Source organism: Crassostrea angulata, chromosome 1 (genome assembly GCF_025612915.1).
Source record: "Crassostrea angulata isolate pt1a10 chromosome 1, ASM2561291v2, whole genome shotgun sequence".
NCBI lineage: Eukaryota > Metazoa > Mollusca > Bivalvia > Ostreida > Ostreidae > Magallana > Magallana angulata.
Genome location: NC_069111.1, coordinates 649,196 through 669,085, shown reverse-complemented (window position 1 = coordinate 669,085; position 19,890 = coordinate 649,196). Strand labels below are relative to the sequence as shown.

At 33.1% G+C, this 19,890-nt stretch overlaps 1 protein-coding gene across 1 annotated transcript; it reads left to right on the top strand.

Annotated features, from left to right (window-relative positions):
• Positions 1-4,460: 4,460 nt before the first annotated feature.
• On the top strand, positions 4,461-12,695 carry LOC128162566 (uncharacterized). Its single transcript, XM_052825815.1, has 11 exons — positions 4,461-5,098; positions 6,446-6,505; positions 6,936-7,078; positions 7,467-7,544; positions 8,285-8,371; positions 8,502-8,612; positions 8,957-9,091; positions 10,366-10,515; positions 11,126-11,207; positions 11,296-11,420; positions 11,578-12,695. Exons 1-11 carry the CDS (start codon positions 5,041-5,043, stop codon positions 12,016-12,018), a joined length of 1,470 nt encoding a protein of 489 aa, XP_052681775.1. The 5' UTR covers positions 4,461-5,040; the 3' UTR covers positions 12,019-12,695.
• The last annotated feature ends 7,195 nt before the right edge of the window (positions 12,696-19,890 follow it).

Genomic DNA, 19,890 nt, shown 5'->3' with positions numbered 1-19,890 from the left:
TAACTAAGATTTTCCGGAAGATACTTGTCGCAGAAGGCATGCAGCAGTGATCAATCTTCATACAATTCACTTACGCAACCTTATAAACTGAAACTACCTTGATTATTTTCCAAAACCTTCTCAATTTAATAAAGTAGGTGATATAATCAAGTCATCCAAAACTTTTCTGGGAAAAGAACGCAAGGTTTGTTTATATTAAAATTTCAAAGCATGTGCAAGGTATTACAGTTGGAAAATCAATATTCTCGAAGGAAATCGATCGGATGATATGAAATTTGGATTTGTCGTGGTTGGGGATATGTGCCAGGGTTTTTTAATGGGAGGGGGTATTTAAAATTCCTACATTTTGTAGAGAATATTGAAATACAGCTTAACAGGTCAAACATTGAAAGCTTGCAATATTTTCAGTAATCAAAACCTACAAGACCTAGACGTCCAAATAAGAAGCATTTTTTTTAAATTTACATGAAATGTGATTTACATAATATCATAAGCTAAATTGTTTATCTATATGTCAAGTTTTATACACTTTGGTTTATCTTATTTTTAAGTACCTAACAGTTAATAGATTTGGCAGTCATTATTTGAGCGTACTTTGTTTTAAAACAATTTAGGGAGATACGTGTTTTACGACATCAAAGTAAAATGTTCGCGAAAAGATAAGTGCATCAATTAAATATTTATGTATACACCCAAACCTAACTTAAGGTTAAACTTTTAAACATACTTGTGGGTGTTTTCTTGCTATCTGGGTCTTATTCGTTACTTACACTATCTACAAATAAAATACCCACCGTAACATAGACGTCCATTTCTGTACTAATTACATCGTTATGTACAAGCATACATTTAAGAGAATATAAATTAAAAATCAAAGTAGCTTCCAATAATCTTTTAATCTTAATTGCTTCTGCAACCTCCACTGAAACTACACTTCACTATTTGTATTTGTTGAAATTATCGGTGGTTAATTATAAGAATGCCAGCACGTGAGTTTTTTTTTTTCAGTTAAGATAGATAAAATGGGGAACAGTAAACGAGCGACTATAGGTGCAATCTATTTATCAGGGTGATAGGTTAAAGGTATGTATATCTATAGCAGTCAGCAATGATTGTGGACAATATAGATACCTTTTATTGAAATGAAATAATCTATTCGAGAGGCCATCAAACCCTCTTAAAATTAATTCTTATCAGGTCGAAATCAAATATATTTTCTAAGAGCGTTGTTGCCCATTGGCCTCTCGATTTGTACCGTTTAATACTGAAAAAAAACACCCGTTATGAATATTAATTTAAGCATCAGTATATAGGATACAATCAATCAACATTTAAAAGACAGAGTCCATTTATAAAATAGATTGCAATATAAGTTGTGATAAAACGTTAAGTTGAAAAAAGAAACTTTTAAAACTAGCTTTTTCAAAGAATATTAACGAAGTTGGTATTTTACTTCCGACATATGTGTTATTCCCATTGTAAATTATATGACGTGTTATAAAGTAGCCATCGACTCAAGCAGGTGCTTATTTTACCTTGATGTGTGTTTAATCTTTACACATTTTCCACCTTATGGCATGAGATATATGTTCACATCGTAAAGAATGTGTGAAGTTCCTGTGTATTCTCTGTAGAACAGAAGAAATTATTTTCCAATGGGAACGTGTACTTTTTAAGTTAATACAAAACCTGGTCTGTCATAGACATCTTGTTTTAATAAAGTGCACTGATAATATAATTGACCATTCAACTTGTATATTTGAATATTCAAGAGTAGTATCAGCAACATCCTCTTGATGGATACACAAACATATTTGTGTACACTGTATTGTCCAAATAAGGTGCAGTTTTATTTTTAAAGTGACGACTCTCGTTTTCCCTAAAATTGATTTTTTACAATAGTCATTTGATGTCATATATCACGGTATGAATATATACATTAGCGCACGAGAAGTCGGACCCGTAGGCACTATTTCATGTCTACATTATGCATATTAACATGCATTATGGATTTGTTAACGTGAAAGTGTAATTACCTATGGTCTGAGTAGGCAGCTGCCTTCTAATGGCCACACCCTTCTATCGTTTAATCTATTTCCTTGTCAAGATAAACAAGGAAAGTAAAATAAGAGGAAATAGCAATTTAATTTTGAAAGAAAGAGAAAATTTGTTTACTTGTTGTTGGTAATAACGGATGACAGTTGTTTTTCTGTCATTTGTTTATTATTTGATATTTCCTGTTTAACTAAGCTTTGATATCAGAAACATGAACTAAAGCATTTACCACCCCCCTTATGACTGTAATTTTTATCATGTCTGATCTTTTTAAAGTGTGAATGAGACATATATTAACAGTTGTCTTAATACTGCAGGGAGATAGAACAACAACGAACATTAAGAGTGTTCATACACCAAACCTTGCTTCTCAGAATGGGTTCTCAGTAGATTGACCATCTACATTTACCAACCCGTTTACATGTACGATGACTTCTGATTGGTTAGCAAGCCAGGTGTAAATGACTACAGATTGTTAGAACTACAGATGCACTAGTTTTCATGCAATGCTATTTATGCAAAGTGACCTCACAATGAAATTAGATTATACCTTAAATTAACCCACAAGATAAAAATTGTGTGTAAAACTGTGTGCTCCAAACAGGTTGCAGCTACATAGTTTATGAAATACCATCCAGGGTAAATCCTCGTATACACTTGATATAAATAACTAATATAAAACAATAAAATTGACGGGAAAAGCATGCTCCTAATGCATCTACAAACCAGCAACTTGCTACATAAAAATTTAATTGAAATGCCTTTCTATCGTTCAAAATCGTTTGACAAGATAAGTTGTCAAAATGAAAAGCAGACTGACTGTCTCTGTTTGATAATTTGGAAAAAGTGTTTGTTTTACATTAAATTGTTGAACGTGTGCAAGATAATGCAAGGGAAAATTCCAATGACATTTATCGATTGATTGTCTTAAGGAAACGGATGGTTTATGGCGCTAAGTTAATTCAAATGGTTCAGTTGTAGAGGAGAATATGTACTGAGATTTGAAATATTAATATTAGGCAAAGTATTAAATCATACCAAATGCAATAAAAATTGAAATTGGGGTCCAATACGAAAAAAGAAGGTGTCTGAGTGAAAATTGTATTTTTTAAAAATGATATCATTAGTTTTGACTATGGAATTCAAATAAGTTTGGAATAGAAGTGTGTTCACGGTGTTTTGAAGACGCTCGAAATTGTTGAAAAAGAAATACGTTTTTTGCTTATTTTAACTATGCATTCTTTATGTTCTTGGCATATTTTACGCCACTGCGTTCTTGTTTAAACGTTTTACACTGTGCAATAAAAAAATGCAAATGCACCTAATGAAGACAAACGAGTTGTATTTGCATGTTATTGTTTCCTGGCAAATTGTGCATAATCGAAGCACCTGCTACCCAACACAAGAGTCGGCATAAACTCACGCATAGCACCACTTACAGATAAGCGGGATCGATATTAGATTCAGAAAATTCCCAGAATTTCGTGTATACGGAATTCTAATCCACAATCATTCTAGAATATTTGTGTATTCCGAACAATTGCGGACATTATTCGAGTTTGGACAAATAAAACATTTAGTCTGAAAGAATAACAACACCGAAATCAAGGATAAGACATTTTTACGAAAAAAGATAAGAAATTTTAGTTAAAAGAAAGAACACGAGAACAAACATAAAATAAATAGCGGTTTGTTTTCAAATCATTTAAATTGTTTGCTGAGGATATTTTAGAGATTTGGTTGAACTTTTCCCGTGGACTTTGGCCTAGCTGTAGAGTTGTAGAAAGATATATCCCCTCCTAATCTGATCTAAATGCACTATTGAGTAGCTATTGACTGTGGGGCCCAGTTATCACATCCGGGGAAATAGGTACACAGGTGGGACACTAAAATCTATGGGCATCCCTCCCCCCCTCTCTCTCTCTCTCTTCTCTAAACTGTAGAGCAAAGACTGGTTCTAAACCGTGAGCACGTCTTTGCTGAACGCAACAAATAGTCTCTTAGGTCATTTTATGTTGAAGTTCAAGTTCTGTATGCCGCAATATAAGCTTAAACGTGAGGTCTGTATTTTATCAAACTTCTCAACATAACTCTGGAACATTGAGAGAGGGCCGTGCTTGTTATTTATGGTCATTATTTGGAGCTTGATAAAACGGATAAACTTTAAATGTCAATTTATTTTCTGTATGCCTTTACGCGAATAACAAGATTGATCGTTGAAACAAAAACATTGTAAAGTGAGAAACTACAAGAAACCCTGCTGTGAGACCTTTTTATTCTTTAGGATTTATTTATTGTCAAATCTTGAGCCATTTCACACTGTTTACAGATAAAATATGTCAATGGTCCTTCTACCCTCTCGCCATAATTTTATTTTAACATACTTAAACATGGTTTCTATTGGTCAGTAGAATATTTCTTCCTTGAACCATGCATCATAAATTCATTTAACCTTTTCAATCGGTAAAATACCGCTTGACTTCTTTTATCATATTTACAGCAAATATTGAATGACGATAAATAAGAAATTATAAATGTAGCGATTGTTACACGAAGCGATTTCCACTTGTTCTACAAACAGTTTTATACCGCACGGGACCCAGAAGGAGGGGTGTAATTATGCGCACATTTTCAATTTTACTTCTCAGATCGATTTCTCGAGGCATGTGCAATAAGGAAAATGAACAGTTACCACACGTTTGGGTTTAGGCAGGGCTAAGGAGAGAACGTAAACGATAAAATTAGCCCAGTTTGGGTAAATTAATCTTATCGAGTTAAACGGTATCGATTCGTTTGGTGACAGGCTATCGCTGGCGAACGAAGAATTGATAAAACACAAATAGTGGGACCCAGAGTGCTGAGACAACGGTGCATGGCCCTGTGAAAAATAAAAGAGGCTTCGTCTAAAACTTTTCTGATCAAAATAACTTGATCAAAATTACGGATTTACATATACTTTACGTTTTTCAGGAATTTTAAAAAATCATGAAGGGAATAATAACGTTTGTTTTATTTTACTACATAAAAACTATTGTTGCACAAGGTAAGAATTTCAAATCATTGTAATGTACACATTTCAACGTTTTTAAAGATATGCTGTACTTATTTCTACATGTCACGTGATGCATTCGTTTCAAATGAGTATGTTATGGTGCTTTTAAAATCCATGCACCGAAATAATTGGAATCTTTTACAAAATGTTAACCTTATTTGTTTAATAAATTCTTCATGTCCTGTTTGGTTATATCTAGTTTTGCCCTACAAGGTGATGTCCGAAACGATGTGCAATATAATGAGCAGATTGTTAAGAAGGCTTTCAAATGATTACTATAGAAATAATTTAAATTCGAGGGGACAAATTTCTTGGATTGTGGTCTTTTACTTATTCGTGGGAATGTAATTTCGTGGATGCCTTTGTTTTCAGTTTAAATAAGAAAGTTAGCTCTTTCTTAATTTGTTTTCGTTGAGAACTACCCACGAAAACCACTAAAATTGAGCCACCACGAATTTTAAAGATTCCACTGTATCAGATTTTGTCAGATAATAATAATAAGATTTAAGGTGTTTTTATCCCTAAGTAGTCATCGAAAAGATGAATCAAACTCTTTTGTTTTAATGCTAGAGTATTAAGACAGAGATTGCATACACGTATGTATCGGTATAAAAGTGCTAGGTTTTAAGCGGTTTTATTGGTGTGTTGTTGTTTTTTCAAGACCTCAAGCTTGTAATACATACGTTGATAAACACCGTTTCATTCTAAAGAATACCAATCAAAGTTTGATGTAGTTTTTACGCAGGACCCATCGGTTAATAGGGAACATGGTGTCATACATTGAAATTGTTCTGTTGATCTTTTACCCGTGCATGCCACTGCGCTAGTACATGCAAAGTTGTTTCCTACTCAAGAGTGTAATACGCCTTTTTTTAAACTTCAATAAATGCATAATATTTAAATTCATCGACATTTTTCGGGGGGGGGGGGGGGGGGTCCGAGGGATACATATATTTGCAATGGGTGTCTGAGGCCTAGTTGCGGTAATTTTACTATGTAAATAAAAAATAAAAAATAAAAAAAAAATATATAAAAGGGGGGGGGGGGGGGGTTGTTCTAGAACTCCTCAAAATCAACCCCTCTAGATTCGCGCATGTAAGAAACGTTGAAAATAATGCATTATATATGAATTTAGGTACACATTCAGTTTTTCTTCAATTGTTACCAATATACTCTCTTGGTCAATTCATATTTTGATCGCAAAATAGCATATTCCATGACCAAAAAAAACTACATGTATATTAAGTAGATTTGCACAGCATTATTACTTTCATGTATTTCTTTCTTTCTAACAAATATGTTTTCTAATGTACACATGCTTTTACTTTATTTTAATAGATTCTTGTCAACAATTTCCTATTCTGGATAATATTTACTTCGACGAAACATCAGCTGAAGGTAAAATGTATTTTTAACATATTGTGATTTACTTCCTAATGTGGGCGTATTTAAGAAACAATATCCGTGTTTTGGGAGTTAGTGATGAAATTAAATCGATTGTAATCACGAGGTTATTGCGTAAGGTGTTTATGAATGAATTATAATGTTATTTGGGTCAGAAATTTTGCATAAAATGACAGTTGTTCCATATATCACTATTATCATCTGTTTGATAAATACCAAGTATTGTGTAATATGCATTGCATTTATCCACGCCCTACTGTTGTACCCAATATGCTTTACTAGTAATTGAATATAACATATATTATCTGTGACATTGTAGTCTATCGAGGGAACCGAACGTTATATTGTTACTCCGCACAAAAACATCGTTTTCGTCTCTTTTTAATTTTACAGCCATTAACATATTTATTCAAAACTTGTACAGGTTCCATTATTTTTGTATCAAATGAAACCAGCTCAAGTAAGCAGGACTGGATCATGTCTACCAATACTCGTGTTGAACTGACGTTTGTGAACCAGACTTACCAAATCACATTGCTTTCAGCAGTAGATTTGGACGTGGCTAATGTATGTAATTACGGAGGCTGTATACTCTTTTATTATTCATAGTGCAGAAAAATTTCCTAAATTTTAGTATTTTCCTATATATTTATACAAAGCTCTTCTTCTTAATGAGATTAATACAGTCTAAAAATGGCCACGACCATCCAGTCCTCTTAAACAAACATTCCAAAATCTAATATGCATGTACCTGGCAATGTGGAGAAAGTCAATTTGTATACGTATTCCTAAAAAATTCTCCATTCAATAAAATATTCTTCACTTCATTTAAATACTTTATTGATTATATGTTTAAGATATATCTATTTCAACGCATATACTTTTTAATTACGTACGGTGTATTTTTTGGACAATATTTACTCAATGTGTTTTTCAAAAGTACAAGTTTTTTTAGCCGACTGACAATTGCATTTCTGGGTTAGAACAATTTCAACAAGCAATAACGTGTGATAGAGGTGGTGGCCTAGAACCGGTAAGTAACACTTTAGGAAAATAATAACATTACAAGATTATAGCAAATGGTAAAACAGAGAAAAAAAATTTAAAGCCGCTTTATGACAGTGTTTAGCATTTTTTGATTAAAAACAATGTCTTCCAAGCATTTTTTTTGTGATCGGCCTCAGCCGCGATCACAGTTGCGTCCATATGAGGCATCCGGCACATTTTACTATTTGCGCACGCATTCCGCCTTGCACTTCTTTATTTACTATGCAATTACAACCCTATTAAAATCTTTAATTACGCGTTGATTATTATAACCGTTAACATTAATGTTGTAATATCCGTTTGCTTTGAAAATAAAACATTTATACAGTTACATACATAATGATTCAAATCACGTTTTTTCCGCGGAGATATATATCGGAGGTATAACTCGCCTACTAAAAGTAAAGCTAATTCATGCCTTGCTATTTAAGAAATCAACAAAGCGATGCTATATAAAGTTTATTGCATTAGCGTAAAGCTTAGTATTACATTAACAGAGCTGACGAAATATAATACATGCCGATCATTCCTTTATACGGAATACTTGTTATCTTTCAAATAAATCATTAATGAGGCTTGGTGATCAACAAAGTAACATAAGATCTGTCCTAAACTTTGACATGATAATTTTTGCCATAAACAAACATTTAGTAAAAAAATTGTTGGTTGTTTTCTTTTTCTGTTTTTATATGATTAATTTTACACGAGTATACCAATATCTTTTAGGTTACCAAACCACTGACATTTCACGTACTTCCTGTAAACGAGTACCCTCCCGAAGTGGTTGCAGTTCCTGATATTCTGATAACTGAGGTCAGTTCTCTACTTACTGAATAAGGAGACAAAGAAGGAAGAAGGAAACAAAGTTATAATGCATTATAAAATCTGCATTGCAGACAATAGATGGCGTTTGACATCAGATTGTATACTCCCTTTCTTGTAGGGAAACGTGACTTTGCCATACTTTCTAGCGGCTCTTCTTGATTACTACAAGGACCGGGATTGTCCTAAAGAACACCTGGTGCTCAGCATTACGAAATACACAAGTAGTGAGGTATAATAAACACAATTTGTAATGCATCAATACAACATTTTATAAAATATACCTTACCATTGAATCTAAAGATGGCCATAGTAATCTTATACCGTATCAAGCATGGTTGCAGGTTTTTCTATAGTATCGAATTGCTGTTATTTGATACCATTTGCTCAAATGTCCAAGTAGTTGTGTTTGATGTGTAAGTAATGGGAATAATAATTAGTGCTACTGCTATTTTGCAAGCTGCATCACCCTTTGACTAGCCTCTGCCTAATAATTGTGTCAAAGTCGTGATAATACAGGGTGTGATATGGAATAGGGTGTGTGTTCTTTTCTATTTAATCTCATCTTTTTTACAGACAGATGCCAGTGAATATTTCATGGTAAACAGTTCTACAGGATACCTCTATCAAGGCAAACGCTTTGATTACGAGGATACAACCATACAGTGTGGTTTGGGAAAAGGTGGAGGGTTTCTTAACATTAGTGCAGAGGTAACGCTATACGTTATATGCTGGTATTTTTCATATGAAAAAAGCTCGACATAAATAATAATCTTATTCACATCTAGTGAATGTATTAATTAATATAGTCCTTTTTGAAAGAAAATTGTTTAAATTATGATTTTATTTCACACAAAAAAGTCCTCGGGTGTACGCAACAGGAGCTGGCTCCTCTCTTTTTTATGTATACAATTCATATTAATTGGATTTTTCTTTAATTTAATGAATCTAATTAAATTATTTCTTGTTGGAAGTTTTAGTGAAAATTCAAACACTCTCAGGTCACTTTTTACGGGTAACCTCCCCCCCCCCTCTTAAGTATCTCCTTAACTGATTAAAGCACACAGTCATTCTGAATCACTTTTACAAATTGGTTGCAAAAATTTGTAAATAATGAAATTAAGTTCATAATTAGTTGTTTAGTGTAAAGAGAAAAGAGAATATATCAATTAACAAAACTATGCCACAAAAAATCGGATGTTTCGAATCAGCAGTTAAACGGGCGAAAAACATTGCGACAAAAATAACATTTCGAAGATATTAGTTCATTTCATTCTACATTCTAATAAAAGTAAAGAAATAAATGCATTTGACTATTTTAAATTACATGCCCTATGCACCGCCTGTACATGTTATCAGTAGAGCCACAAAAGAAACATGCATGCAGAACCAGTGTAAATTCGTCACGATGTAAAAGAGACACTTATTGCCTCTGCTGGAGGTTCAAACCCTAGCAGAGGCAATGAGTATCTCTGTTACATGTATACAGGCTGTGCAAACGTATTATATTTCCTCTCCAAATTCTATATATAGATAGCATATATTGCTTATGATGATTTTTTTGGTAGTTTAATTTGTTGGTGTTTTGTACATTGCTTAACGATGCTTCAAATATGCGAAAGCACGAAACGCGGGGTGATTCGAAATACCCAAAATTACCATACCCGAAAAGTCTGTAACGACTAGACCGAATGACAACCCTTGGTATGACTCTGAAAAAAAACCCGACAACAACTTTTTAAAAGAAAAATACGTGTCTCTTAACATCAATGTTCAAGGTCATTTACCGGCGAATATTTGAAATGTGATGTATTGTGTGAATGACTTTTTCCAAGAAGAAACGCACCTTATCCCTATGTTTAAATCGAAAAAATGGGGGGGGGGGTCTCTCTTCAAGCACCTGTGCGAAAAAGTGATTCAATACATAATTTAAAAAAAAAATGATGAAGGAAATTAATAATCATATTTATTTACAACTATTTCAGGACGGACCCCACAATATATCAAAGTCCCTTAGTGTGACATATGTTGACGTCGATGATACTCCGCCGGTGTTTGTCAACAGTCAGTGCACTTCGACGTGTTTTACATGCCCAATATCAGCTATAAACGCAGACGTTCACTATGCTGATCAGGTAATTCAGAAAATAATAATTTGCCATTTGAGGATTCCATCATGCGGGTCTGGGTTTGCTGACGTCACAATAGAAGCGATCGACGTAAAATGTTTTCTGTATTGGCAAAAGTGTTCAAATAATTGCAAACAATTTTCAGAAGCATAAAATGAAATATTTAAAAATAATTAGATATCTGGTGATAATTCCAAACGTGATAAACAACGTCATTTTTAAAGATCAACATGATTAAAATCTAGTTGCAAATGATCATAAAGTTCCTTTGTTGATAGTTTTCTGGCAATTATTTCTTTATTGCTTGGGTTTCATAAAAAATTACCATATTTTCCTTTTCACATAATGTCATCAATCAACTAACTACATGTTCTAATATGCATGTATGTCGAATGGAACAACACATTTTAATTTTTATAAGTATTAAGTTAATGGATGAATCAACTTTCCAAATGAAAGCATATATATAAAATATGTCTAACAACATAGTAAAATCAGTTTAATTACAAACATAAAGATGACTTGGTCACATTGCTTTCATCATAATGATTGTCTTTCCGACATTGTTCATCTCACTCTTAAATAAAACAATGGTTAACATCCTCCACAATTACAGGGTACCGTGGTCACTGATCCACCGAGCATCAAGGCGCTGGATCCTGATACCGACCCCACAAATATTACATACAACATGGAGGGTAATTAACTTCTTGCATCAACGGTATTGCCATAATATTACCATATCTATTATTTCAGAATTATATATTGTGCGTTGTGTTTTGTCAGTATATCCTGTGAAATACACAGACAACATCCAGTTTGACAACGGAACATTCGTCCTTCTACAGTCCTTTGCGAATTTCTCCGGGGATGCGGAGGAATCGGACTTCACTGTCACAGTGACCATGCAGGTAAAACATTACAAAGCATTGTGGGTGTTTGTTTGGCAATGGCTAAGTAGATAATCGGTAGTTGGGTAATGTGTTGGCCTGGGTTTAGTCTTGCGGTTTCATTGTCTAGCCCTCTAACGCTTAATGTCTAGTTCATTAATACAGCATGACGTTTCAGGCAACAGGCAGTAATGGTCAGATGTCGGATAATTTTACTTTATCAATCAACGTAAATGTCCCTCCTACCACCACCACAACGACAACAACAACGACGACGACGACGACGACAACAACAACAACGCCGAGCACAACAACACAGGAAGTGACGACATCAACAACAGCGCCACCAACGACCACCACCCCGGCCCCGGAGAGAGACGCTAGCTCTGACTCGAGCGATGACAACAAAATATTGATCATTGTTCTAGCAGTCATAGGGGGCGTGGTAGTCCTCATCCTAATTGTCGTCGTCTACAAAGTCAGGAACAAACAGCCGCAGCAAAAGTACAACTTGAAGGATACGAAAGAGTTCAACGGTACGGCAGCAAATGGCGGCGCGCCGGAGAAGGAAATGACGGCTGATAACCCCGTGTATGACGGCGATAAGGACGGCGTGTGAGCAGACAGCAAGTGGGTTCACGTGTCATGATGCCGAGTCACGTGTCATGATGTCGTTAATCTGTGTGTATGGAGTGTGTTTTGAGTGATATAGTTGAGCAGGTGCTTCTGTGTTAGAAACAACACTGGGTTTAAACATCAATCAAAATTCAATATTTGATATTTTTTGCAATATATAAACGTGTATGCAATCTTTGTGTATTTCATCAATAGACAGAATTTTCATGTGCCATATATGTCAAAGTTCGATAACTTATGATCATTACCAGTAGTTTGTCTAGTAAGTCGCATTTGACTGGGTGTGGTTCTGTGGTTTGCTTTGTACTAGCGAGGTAGAGTAATGTGGTGGATTGTATCGGTTATAAATACACAAAGTAAATATATGCATTGCACAAAGATCTTTGTAACTCCTTACATATATAATTAAGAAATGAAAGAGTAAATTTTAGTTATTTATGTTTTTGAGAAAATTTTGTGATTTATTTCTGAAAGACAACATTAAGATATCCAAATGCTTGGTTGATTTTAAAAATAGGCCTTTGAAAACAACGGCAATGGAACTCGGGAGTCAGAGACTTTACATGTCACGATAAATGTGAAAGTCAAAGACGGACGTTCTCCAGCAACATCTGATTTTCCGGTGATTGCTGTTGCTGTGACATGCGCAGGGGTGCTTGTGATCATCCTAGTTGTCGTTCTAGTTTTCTTTCTAAAGAGATCTAAACCACAGAACAATAAGAAATACCGCGTAAGTACAAAACGAAAAGAAAACGAAACTGATGATGACGTCACAAACACCGAAAAGATGGAGAAAAACGCCGTGATAGATTCTGTGGATACGGCACCAGAAAAACGATTTGTAGATGAAACCAAAGAAAATTCCGATTACTTAGAAAAAGGTACCGAAAACCCTCTGTACAGTGAAATAAATAAGGATAAAGAAGTGACTGTAGATTTAGAATCGGACTGATTGTAGTTTTGTTGTTGAAATCTTAATTATATCTCATGTAAATGTGTAGACAACGAATGCAAAAAAAAACCCCCAAAAAACATAAAATAACATAGAAAGTGATTATGTCTAAATTTATTGTATTTGTTATCAGGTTTTGTCTTGTAGTTTGGTGTGGTATAAATATGACTGATCATAAATGAGAATCTGCACTAGTAATCTCGCTTGTTTTCTACTGAATTTCTGGACATTATTCTTGCCGTTATTCTTACATATATAAGATTGTTATATTTTATACGTCATTTATATAATATGTATATGCATTTCAGATTGTAATATTTTATGTACCGTTTGTTTGATTTGAGTCATTTTTCATCCTGATTAGTTTTATTCACAATTATCATACATGTAACACATTCACGTACATCTGTGTAAGTCTTCAGAGCATGCATATTTCAATCATGGATTAAATTTTGTATGACTCTACGAACAATTCTTTGACTAAAAACGAAAAAAGTTGTAGAAAACTCACTTATTTTTTTTTTTTTGGGGGGGGGGGGGTAATATAAGCTTATAAAAATGAAACATTCAACTTTTTTAAATTCTCAATATAAGAATTGGTTTACATCACACCATCCTCTTAAAATATTCATCAGCAAGTTGTATTTGACAATGTTATTACTTCGAAGAATGGGAACTTGTTGATGTGGAAACAATTTAGTTGTTTTTATGTGTCTAGTCTCAAGTACTTTGACTCAGATGCTGGAATATTTCTCTGCGAAATCACCACGGTCCAGATGGATTATTTCTATGATAAACTTGTAAATTGAAAATAAAACAGTGTCCATAATACCTTTTAAGTGAATATAAACTTAAGATATTTAATAAACTAAATAAATACTTGAACTGATATGAAGTGGTTAGAGAAGGTGAGCTACGAACTAATCATTATATATTAAGCATATTCTAAATAAACCGACACATATTTATAAGCTATATAGTGTACATGTTTGTATTAATACTGTGTATTTATTCACATGTGCTTAAAGACACTCCTCCCCGATTTAGACCCGCGGGGTAGTTAAAATTGACTCTCCTTTTGATGGCAATTCCTTTAAAGGGATATGGTCACAATTTTGGTCAAAAATTAATTTTTCGATTTTAATGTTTATAATGCTTCAGTGAGGCATTTTTAATAGGCAACCAAAATTTGAGTGCCAATTGTTGAGTTATAAGCGAGTTACAGAGCTTACAATTCCTCGCTATGTAAACAAAGCTTTTGTTTACATTTTGAATGTTGAAGTGAAAATTCCAGTTTTAGACCTAAAATGAATGTGTTAATCGTTAGGAACTGTTTATTTATGCTTAAAAAGAATGGGATTATAGACAAATCATCTTGAAAAAGATGTTTTACTGGTATATTGAACCTATGTAAACAAAAACAGGGCACGAGCCTTGTTTACATGACGAAGAATTGTGAGCCCTGTATCTTGCTTAAAACTCGTCGACGGGCACCCAATTTTCATTTGATCATTTGAAATGCATTCATAAAGCATTGTAAATAATATAAACAGAAAAATATAATTTGACCAAAATCGTGACCATCCCCCTTTAATGTCATGTTAACAAGCGACATGTCGCTTTCGAAATATCTGAGCTAGAACGCAATAAAAAAAATCAATTGAACGTTATGTAAAAACACAACCCAATCTTCCAAATATGCTTATATAGTTATACATGTATTATATGCATATTGGAGAGTTTAAATTTACATAATTAATTCGATTTTTCATAGTTATTTTCAGATTTTTGGAAAGGAACATACTATGTACATAACTTTATAGGAATTTCTAGCAAAAGGAGAGTCATCTACCCGGGGTCTAAATCGGTGGGGGATGGGGGGGGGGTGTTAACACCTATATTGATTTAGGCAGGTCATTGTGTAACACGTTTGGTATTTAAAGACGTTGGTGAGGGTTGATGTTGGTTGATGCTAATACCCTAGCTTTTGGCAATAATTACAGAAGCCTGTGTTTAAAGCAATTTGAGTTACAATGACAATGAATGAGTATGAACTTTATTCTCATAACTGAATTTACACTGTAGAGAAAATACTTATGTACAGTTTAATTGAACAGTCAGGTAATCACTGCCCCGCAGGACCTGACATGCATTGTTACTTGATTCTTATTACACATAGGGTCATCATGACCTTTCCTTGGTGTCAGCTTTACAATAGACAACAGCTGTATAATTTTCATTACATTTATTAACGACTTGAACAAAAACATATACAATCTTGCATTACTCATTCTCATAACTGAATTTACACTGTAGAGAAAATACTTATGTACAGTATGTACAAACTACAATATGTATACTAAATGAAAAACATTGGTACAGGCATGATGAAGGGTTAACAGATACAGATGTATATTATTTAACCAAGAGGGCTAACTCTCTCAAATACTAAGTCGGCTAATGTTTGTGACATTTAACAGTGTTTCAAATTTTACAAATTTTGGATTTGTTATAAAATATTTTGGTAAACATATAACCCTTGCATTGGATATATATATACATCAGTACATTTCAAAAGATAGTGAAATTCATCCCCAATTTTATTGCAGGCACATAATTTACAAATTCTGTTTTCTCTAGGAATATTAATTAAACCATCTACTTATCTTACTTGCTTAAATTTGTCTAATAAAACCAGGGTATGTTTATTGCGTTTTCATACCATATATATATATATATATATATATATATATATATATATATATATATATATATATATATATATATATATATATATATATATATATATATATATATATATATATGTCACATCAATGTCCACATTGATTTTAGATTTTCTTAATAGCTTCGCACCATGGGTTATCAAAATTCTTCAATACATTAAAAAGTTTTGCTGACAATTTTGAGTGCTGGAAATAAAGTACATATAATTTACCCAGAAGGAAATCATTCTTACATGTACTTTAACATTAATTGTTAAGGGGTATCTTCCAAGTTCCCCATATACCATAAATGGTACAAAATTTTAAAGACTATAGTGTTAAAAAAAACCCCAAACTTCGCATCCATATAACAATATTGGTTTGATAATTTTATCGAACATGTCTATTTTACAGTCACTTGCTAAATAATGGGTTCTGCACATCCCATTAACACTGTGCATTGCTTATATAGCTTTATCAAACAGTTCTACAGTCAGAAATTGCCCAAGTTATAACAAAAACGATTAATTTTATTAAATTCTATTAGTAATACATATGTTTGGTAAAACCTATTCAGGGACCCAGTTTGTAGCAAAATTACACTTAAAAAATGGTTTTACTTCTAGTGCTATATATCAACATATATTTTTCTGATTAGCAGAGAAATCTTTATTTATATGATAAAATGAAGTGTGTTTTACCACAAAGAATGAAATCAGCTAGGAGTAGAGTATTATCATAATAGAATTTTTTTGCACTTCTTAGCAGTAAAATAAGCACATTTTGCTTTAAATTGCTATGATTTCTGCATATGTAAATATTTTAAAATGCCAAATTTATCGAGTTGAGTGTTTTCTTTTAAAAAACTGTTTTTTCTTTTCATGAATAATCAATATTCATGAATGCAATGAATATATTTGAGTGTATTATTTTTCAAATTTATTTATGCTTTGTTTGGTCATTTAGGGTTAGTTGTTTTAAGTGTAGATATAAATAAAGTCAGTGGATAATTTTAGTTAAAAAATGGAAAGGGGTTGAGTCTCCGCATAAATCGAACCTTTACGGATATCTTTTGTGTCTTCATTTTGGGTTTTTGCATTTATAACTTAAGATCTTAGTCACCAAAGCACTTAAAGATCATATATTTCTTACCAGATTTTCAAGGCTTTTTCTATACATAGATAAAAACAAAAAAATTTCAGATAGCCTACTCAAAAATGATCTGTAACCTGGAAAATGTGAGCAGTTCTAGATATTGTAGAGACTGGTAAAAGCTGTCAACAATGGCAATTTTACACCGATCTCTGTTTACTTGTTTCAGCCTACTTGCGTTTTTGATACTTCTTGCTCTGAAGCTGGACAAGAAAGTGAAATGGAATTGGTTCCTGGTTTTTATTCCGATGTGGATCTTTGATGCTGTCATTGTTATCTACATCACGTTTAAAATGATCGCACAGTGTAAGAATCGATACAACTCGGGACAAGTCTCAATGACGCGGAAAGTGTGCTACATGAGTTTCGTTCTGTTAAAAATGTCATTCCAAGTTATTCTGTGCATGAAGCTGGAGTACTATAATGAAGAAATATCCATGTATTATGCCATGGTTCCTTTCTGGATGTTTTTTATATTCGTCATCAGTGATGTGTCTCATGGACTGTGGAGGATTGCAACAAGGGACATAAGTATGTGTGGACGGTGATCAAATTGGATTCTGCCAGACGTTGCATCATGTGATGGTCTTGTCTCACAAAATAAGACATCGTACATAAAACTGTGTAGAAGATTAAGATGAAGTTGTGCTGTATTATTTAAGTTCATAAGTCATTTTATTGTGGAATTTGTTGATTTATTTATTGTCATTAAATAAATTGTTTCATTAATAGTAAATGTTTGTCTCGTTTTGTACTTCCAAAGTCAATGACGTTGGAAGGGAAGAATCAACATCATCGTCATCTATACTGTATAAGTATGTTGCAATCAAACTCATGATCTGCTGCATAATCACTCAGCAGGTCTATCTCTTAGCTATCCACATGGATATGCAGCCTCTATGTATATAGCTCAATATATTTCTATTTGTAATGATATTTGGTCACTTTACCAATTTTTTATAAAAAATCTCAACAGAGACTTTGCATTGTCATATTTCAATTTGTCCACTATCACTTAAATGAGGTAATCTTTGGTTACAGAAAACTGTGCCAGTAGTAATTAAACTTAACCTATCTATACCAAACCTGTGGGATATGTAAATCAACTGTGTGTTATACATGTGCGCATGTCATGGGGAACTTTTATTACCTAACAAGTATTGTGCATAACACCCATGCAGAGTTTCAGAGAATGTAAGGATTTAAGGTACTTGAGATCATGGCACAGCTGTATGCAGGAAACCAGAATCTGAATTGTAGGCAAACATGGAGACTAGATGAGAACAATTTGTCTCTCAAAACATATTTAAATAGTGGTTTGAATCCTGCTCTGGTCAGTAGTCAGTCATGTTTACTCCATTCCCATTACGTACTCTTAACTTTTCAACTGTTTGTCAAAGAAGGCACCAAAACTATCATATCATATTTGATGGTTATACCGTTATTATCCTAAAGATTTACAATTGTTTTTTTTTTAATGAATAAGAAACAAGCAAATTCAAAATAGAGTAACATTTATTTTCAACACACAAAACAAGTACAATATACAATAGTCAGTCCTTGGGACAGTGTAAAAACTAAAAAAAAATCTGAAATGTGGTGATAACTGAATGGTCCTTTATAATCTTTGCAGATTGTTAGAGCTGTTGTAGAGTTATACCCCTTACACCATGAACCTTCATCAGTGGCTGTATAATAATGCATTGTACATTTTTTTAGCAGTTTCACTTATAGTGTGAGTGAAACTGCTATAAAAGTGTCCAATACGTTCTCTGAGGGTATTTCTGTGTCCAGTACAAATAAGTTATGGTGGATGCTGATTAAAGATGAATTAATTTAATGCAGTATTATACACAAGATCTGTGAGCAGAATATTGTGTTTCGTGGATACCGTAAGTGACTCCATTTAATTAGGTATGAGATCAAAAGACCAATGTCTGATATCAATAAAACAATGAGTTGAAGATTACCATAGTTTGGTAGAGTCAGATTCATTGGTCCTTAACCTGTTTTCATTTGTTTCTTTCTACAGCAATAGCAATGGAATATGGCACATGGTGCATTGTACTCAACCTTAAGGGTAACATACAGCAGGTTGTTTTTGGTAAGGTGATAATTTTGGTTCACGTTGTATATAAATTTCAATACCAAATCACCCAAATTGAAGAGAAATTGAAGAGAAAATTTACACATTTTTAAATAAATATCTGACCCCAATCTCTTAACATCTTTGAAATTTATACACGCTACAATTATTTGTTAGTGTTTAAAAGTTTGTCTCTACATGTACGGAAAATTCAAGCCATCAATTATCAGCATAGAATGTTTTGATCTCACTCCTTAACTTCTGCAACATTTCATTGTTGTGTTTAACCGGTTTATTTATATCAAAATGATGGGGATTAATGCTAAAGAAAAAATATTTCTATAGAAAATTAAAAGATTAAAACAACAATATCAAAACAATAATTATTTACCACTTAAAACAGCAAAACCAGATCATGATCTTCATAAGACTTGGAGAAATGCTGAAACACAGAGATTAAGTACACAACAAAGAATGGTAATGTGTTGACAGACAGCACGGAACTCAGACAATGGAATACACCACATATACTGGGCAATGATGAAAGCACAGAATTGTACCCTAATTCAAATGTCTAACTGAACCTTATAATAATCATTACAAGTAAAAAGCAACTGGTTTAGTTTCAAAAGCCAAATCATACGCTGGTCAGGATTAAATAATAATGATGGATGTAACAACACTGAATAAATGGAAAAGGAAACTAATTTTTTTTTTAGAATTATTGGATGGGTCTTAATATATAGTGAAGAATATACACTTATTACACAGACACTAAAAACACTGAAATTAAATGTCATTATGCTTCGCTTTCATAACATAAAAAATACACAATAAATATACTGTACATAAACTGTATAAATTTTATAACAGTGATGAATACAATCATAAAATCCAACAAATTAACTAGTACTTTCACACAGAATTTACATACTGCCACAA

What these genes read in the sequence shown, in the direction of transcription:
- LOC128162566 (XM_052825815.1), top strand. Translation starts at nt 5,041, where the DNA reads ATGAAGGGAATAATAACGTTTGTTTTATTTTACTACATAAAAACTATT. An exon ending in CGACGAAACATCAGCTGAAG is followed by an intron (nt 6,506 to 6,935) that starts GTAAAATGTATT and finishes AAACTTGTACAG; the next exon opens with GTTCCATTATTTTTGTATCA. An exon ending in ACGTTCACTATGCTGATCAG is followed by an intron (nt 10,516 to 11,125) that starts GTAATTCAGAAA and finishes CCACAATTACAG; the next exon opens with GGTACCGTGGTCACTGATCC.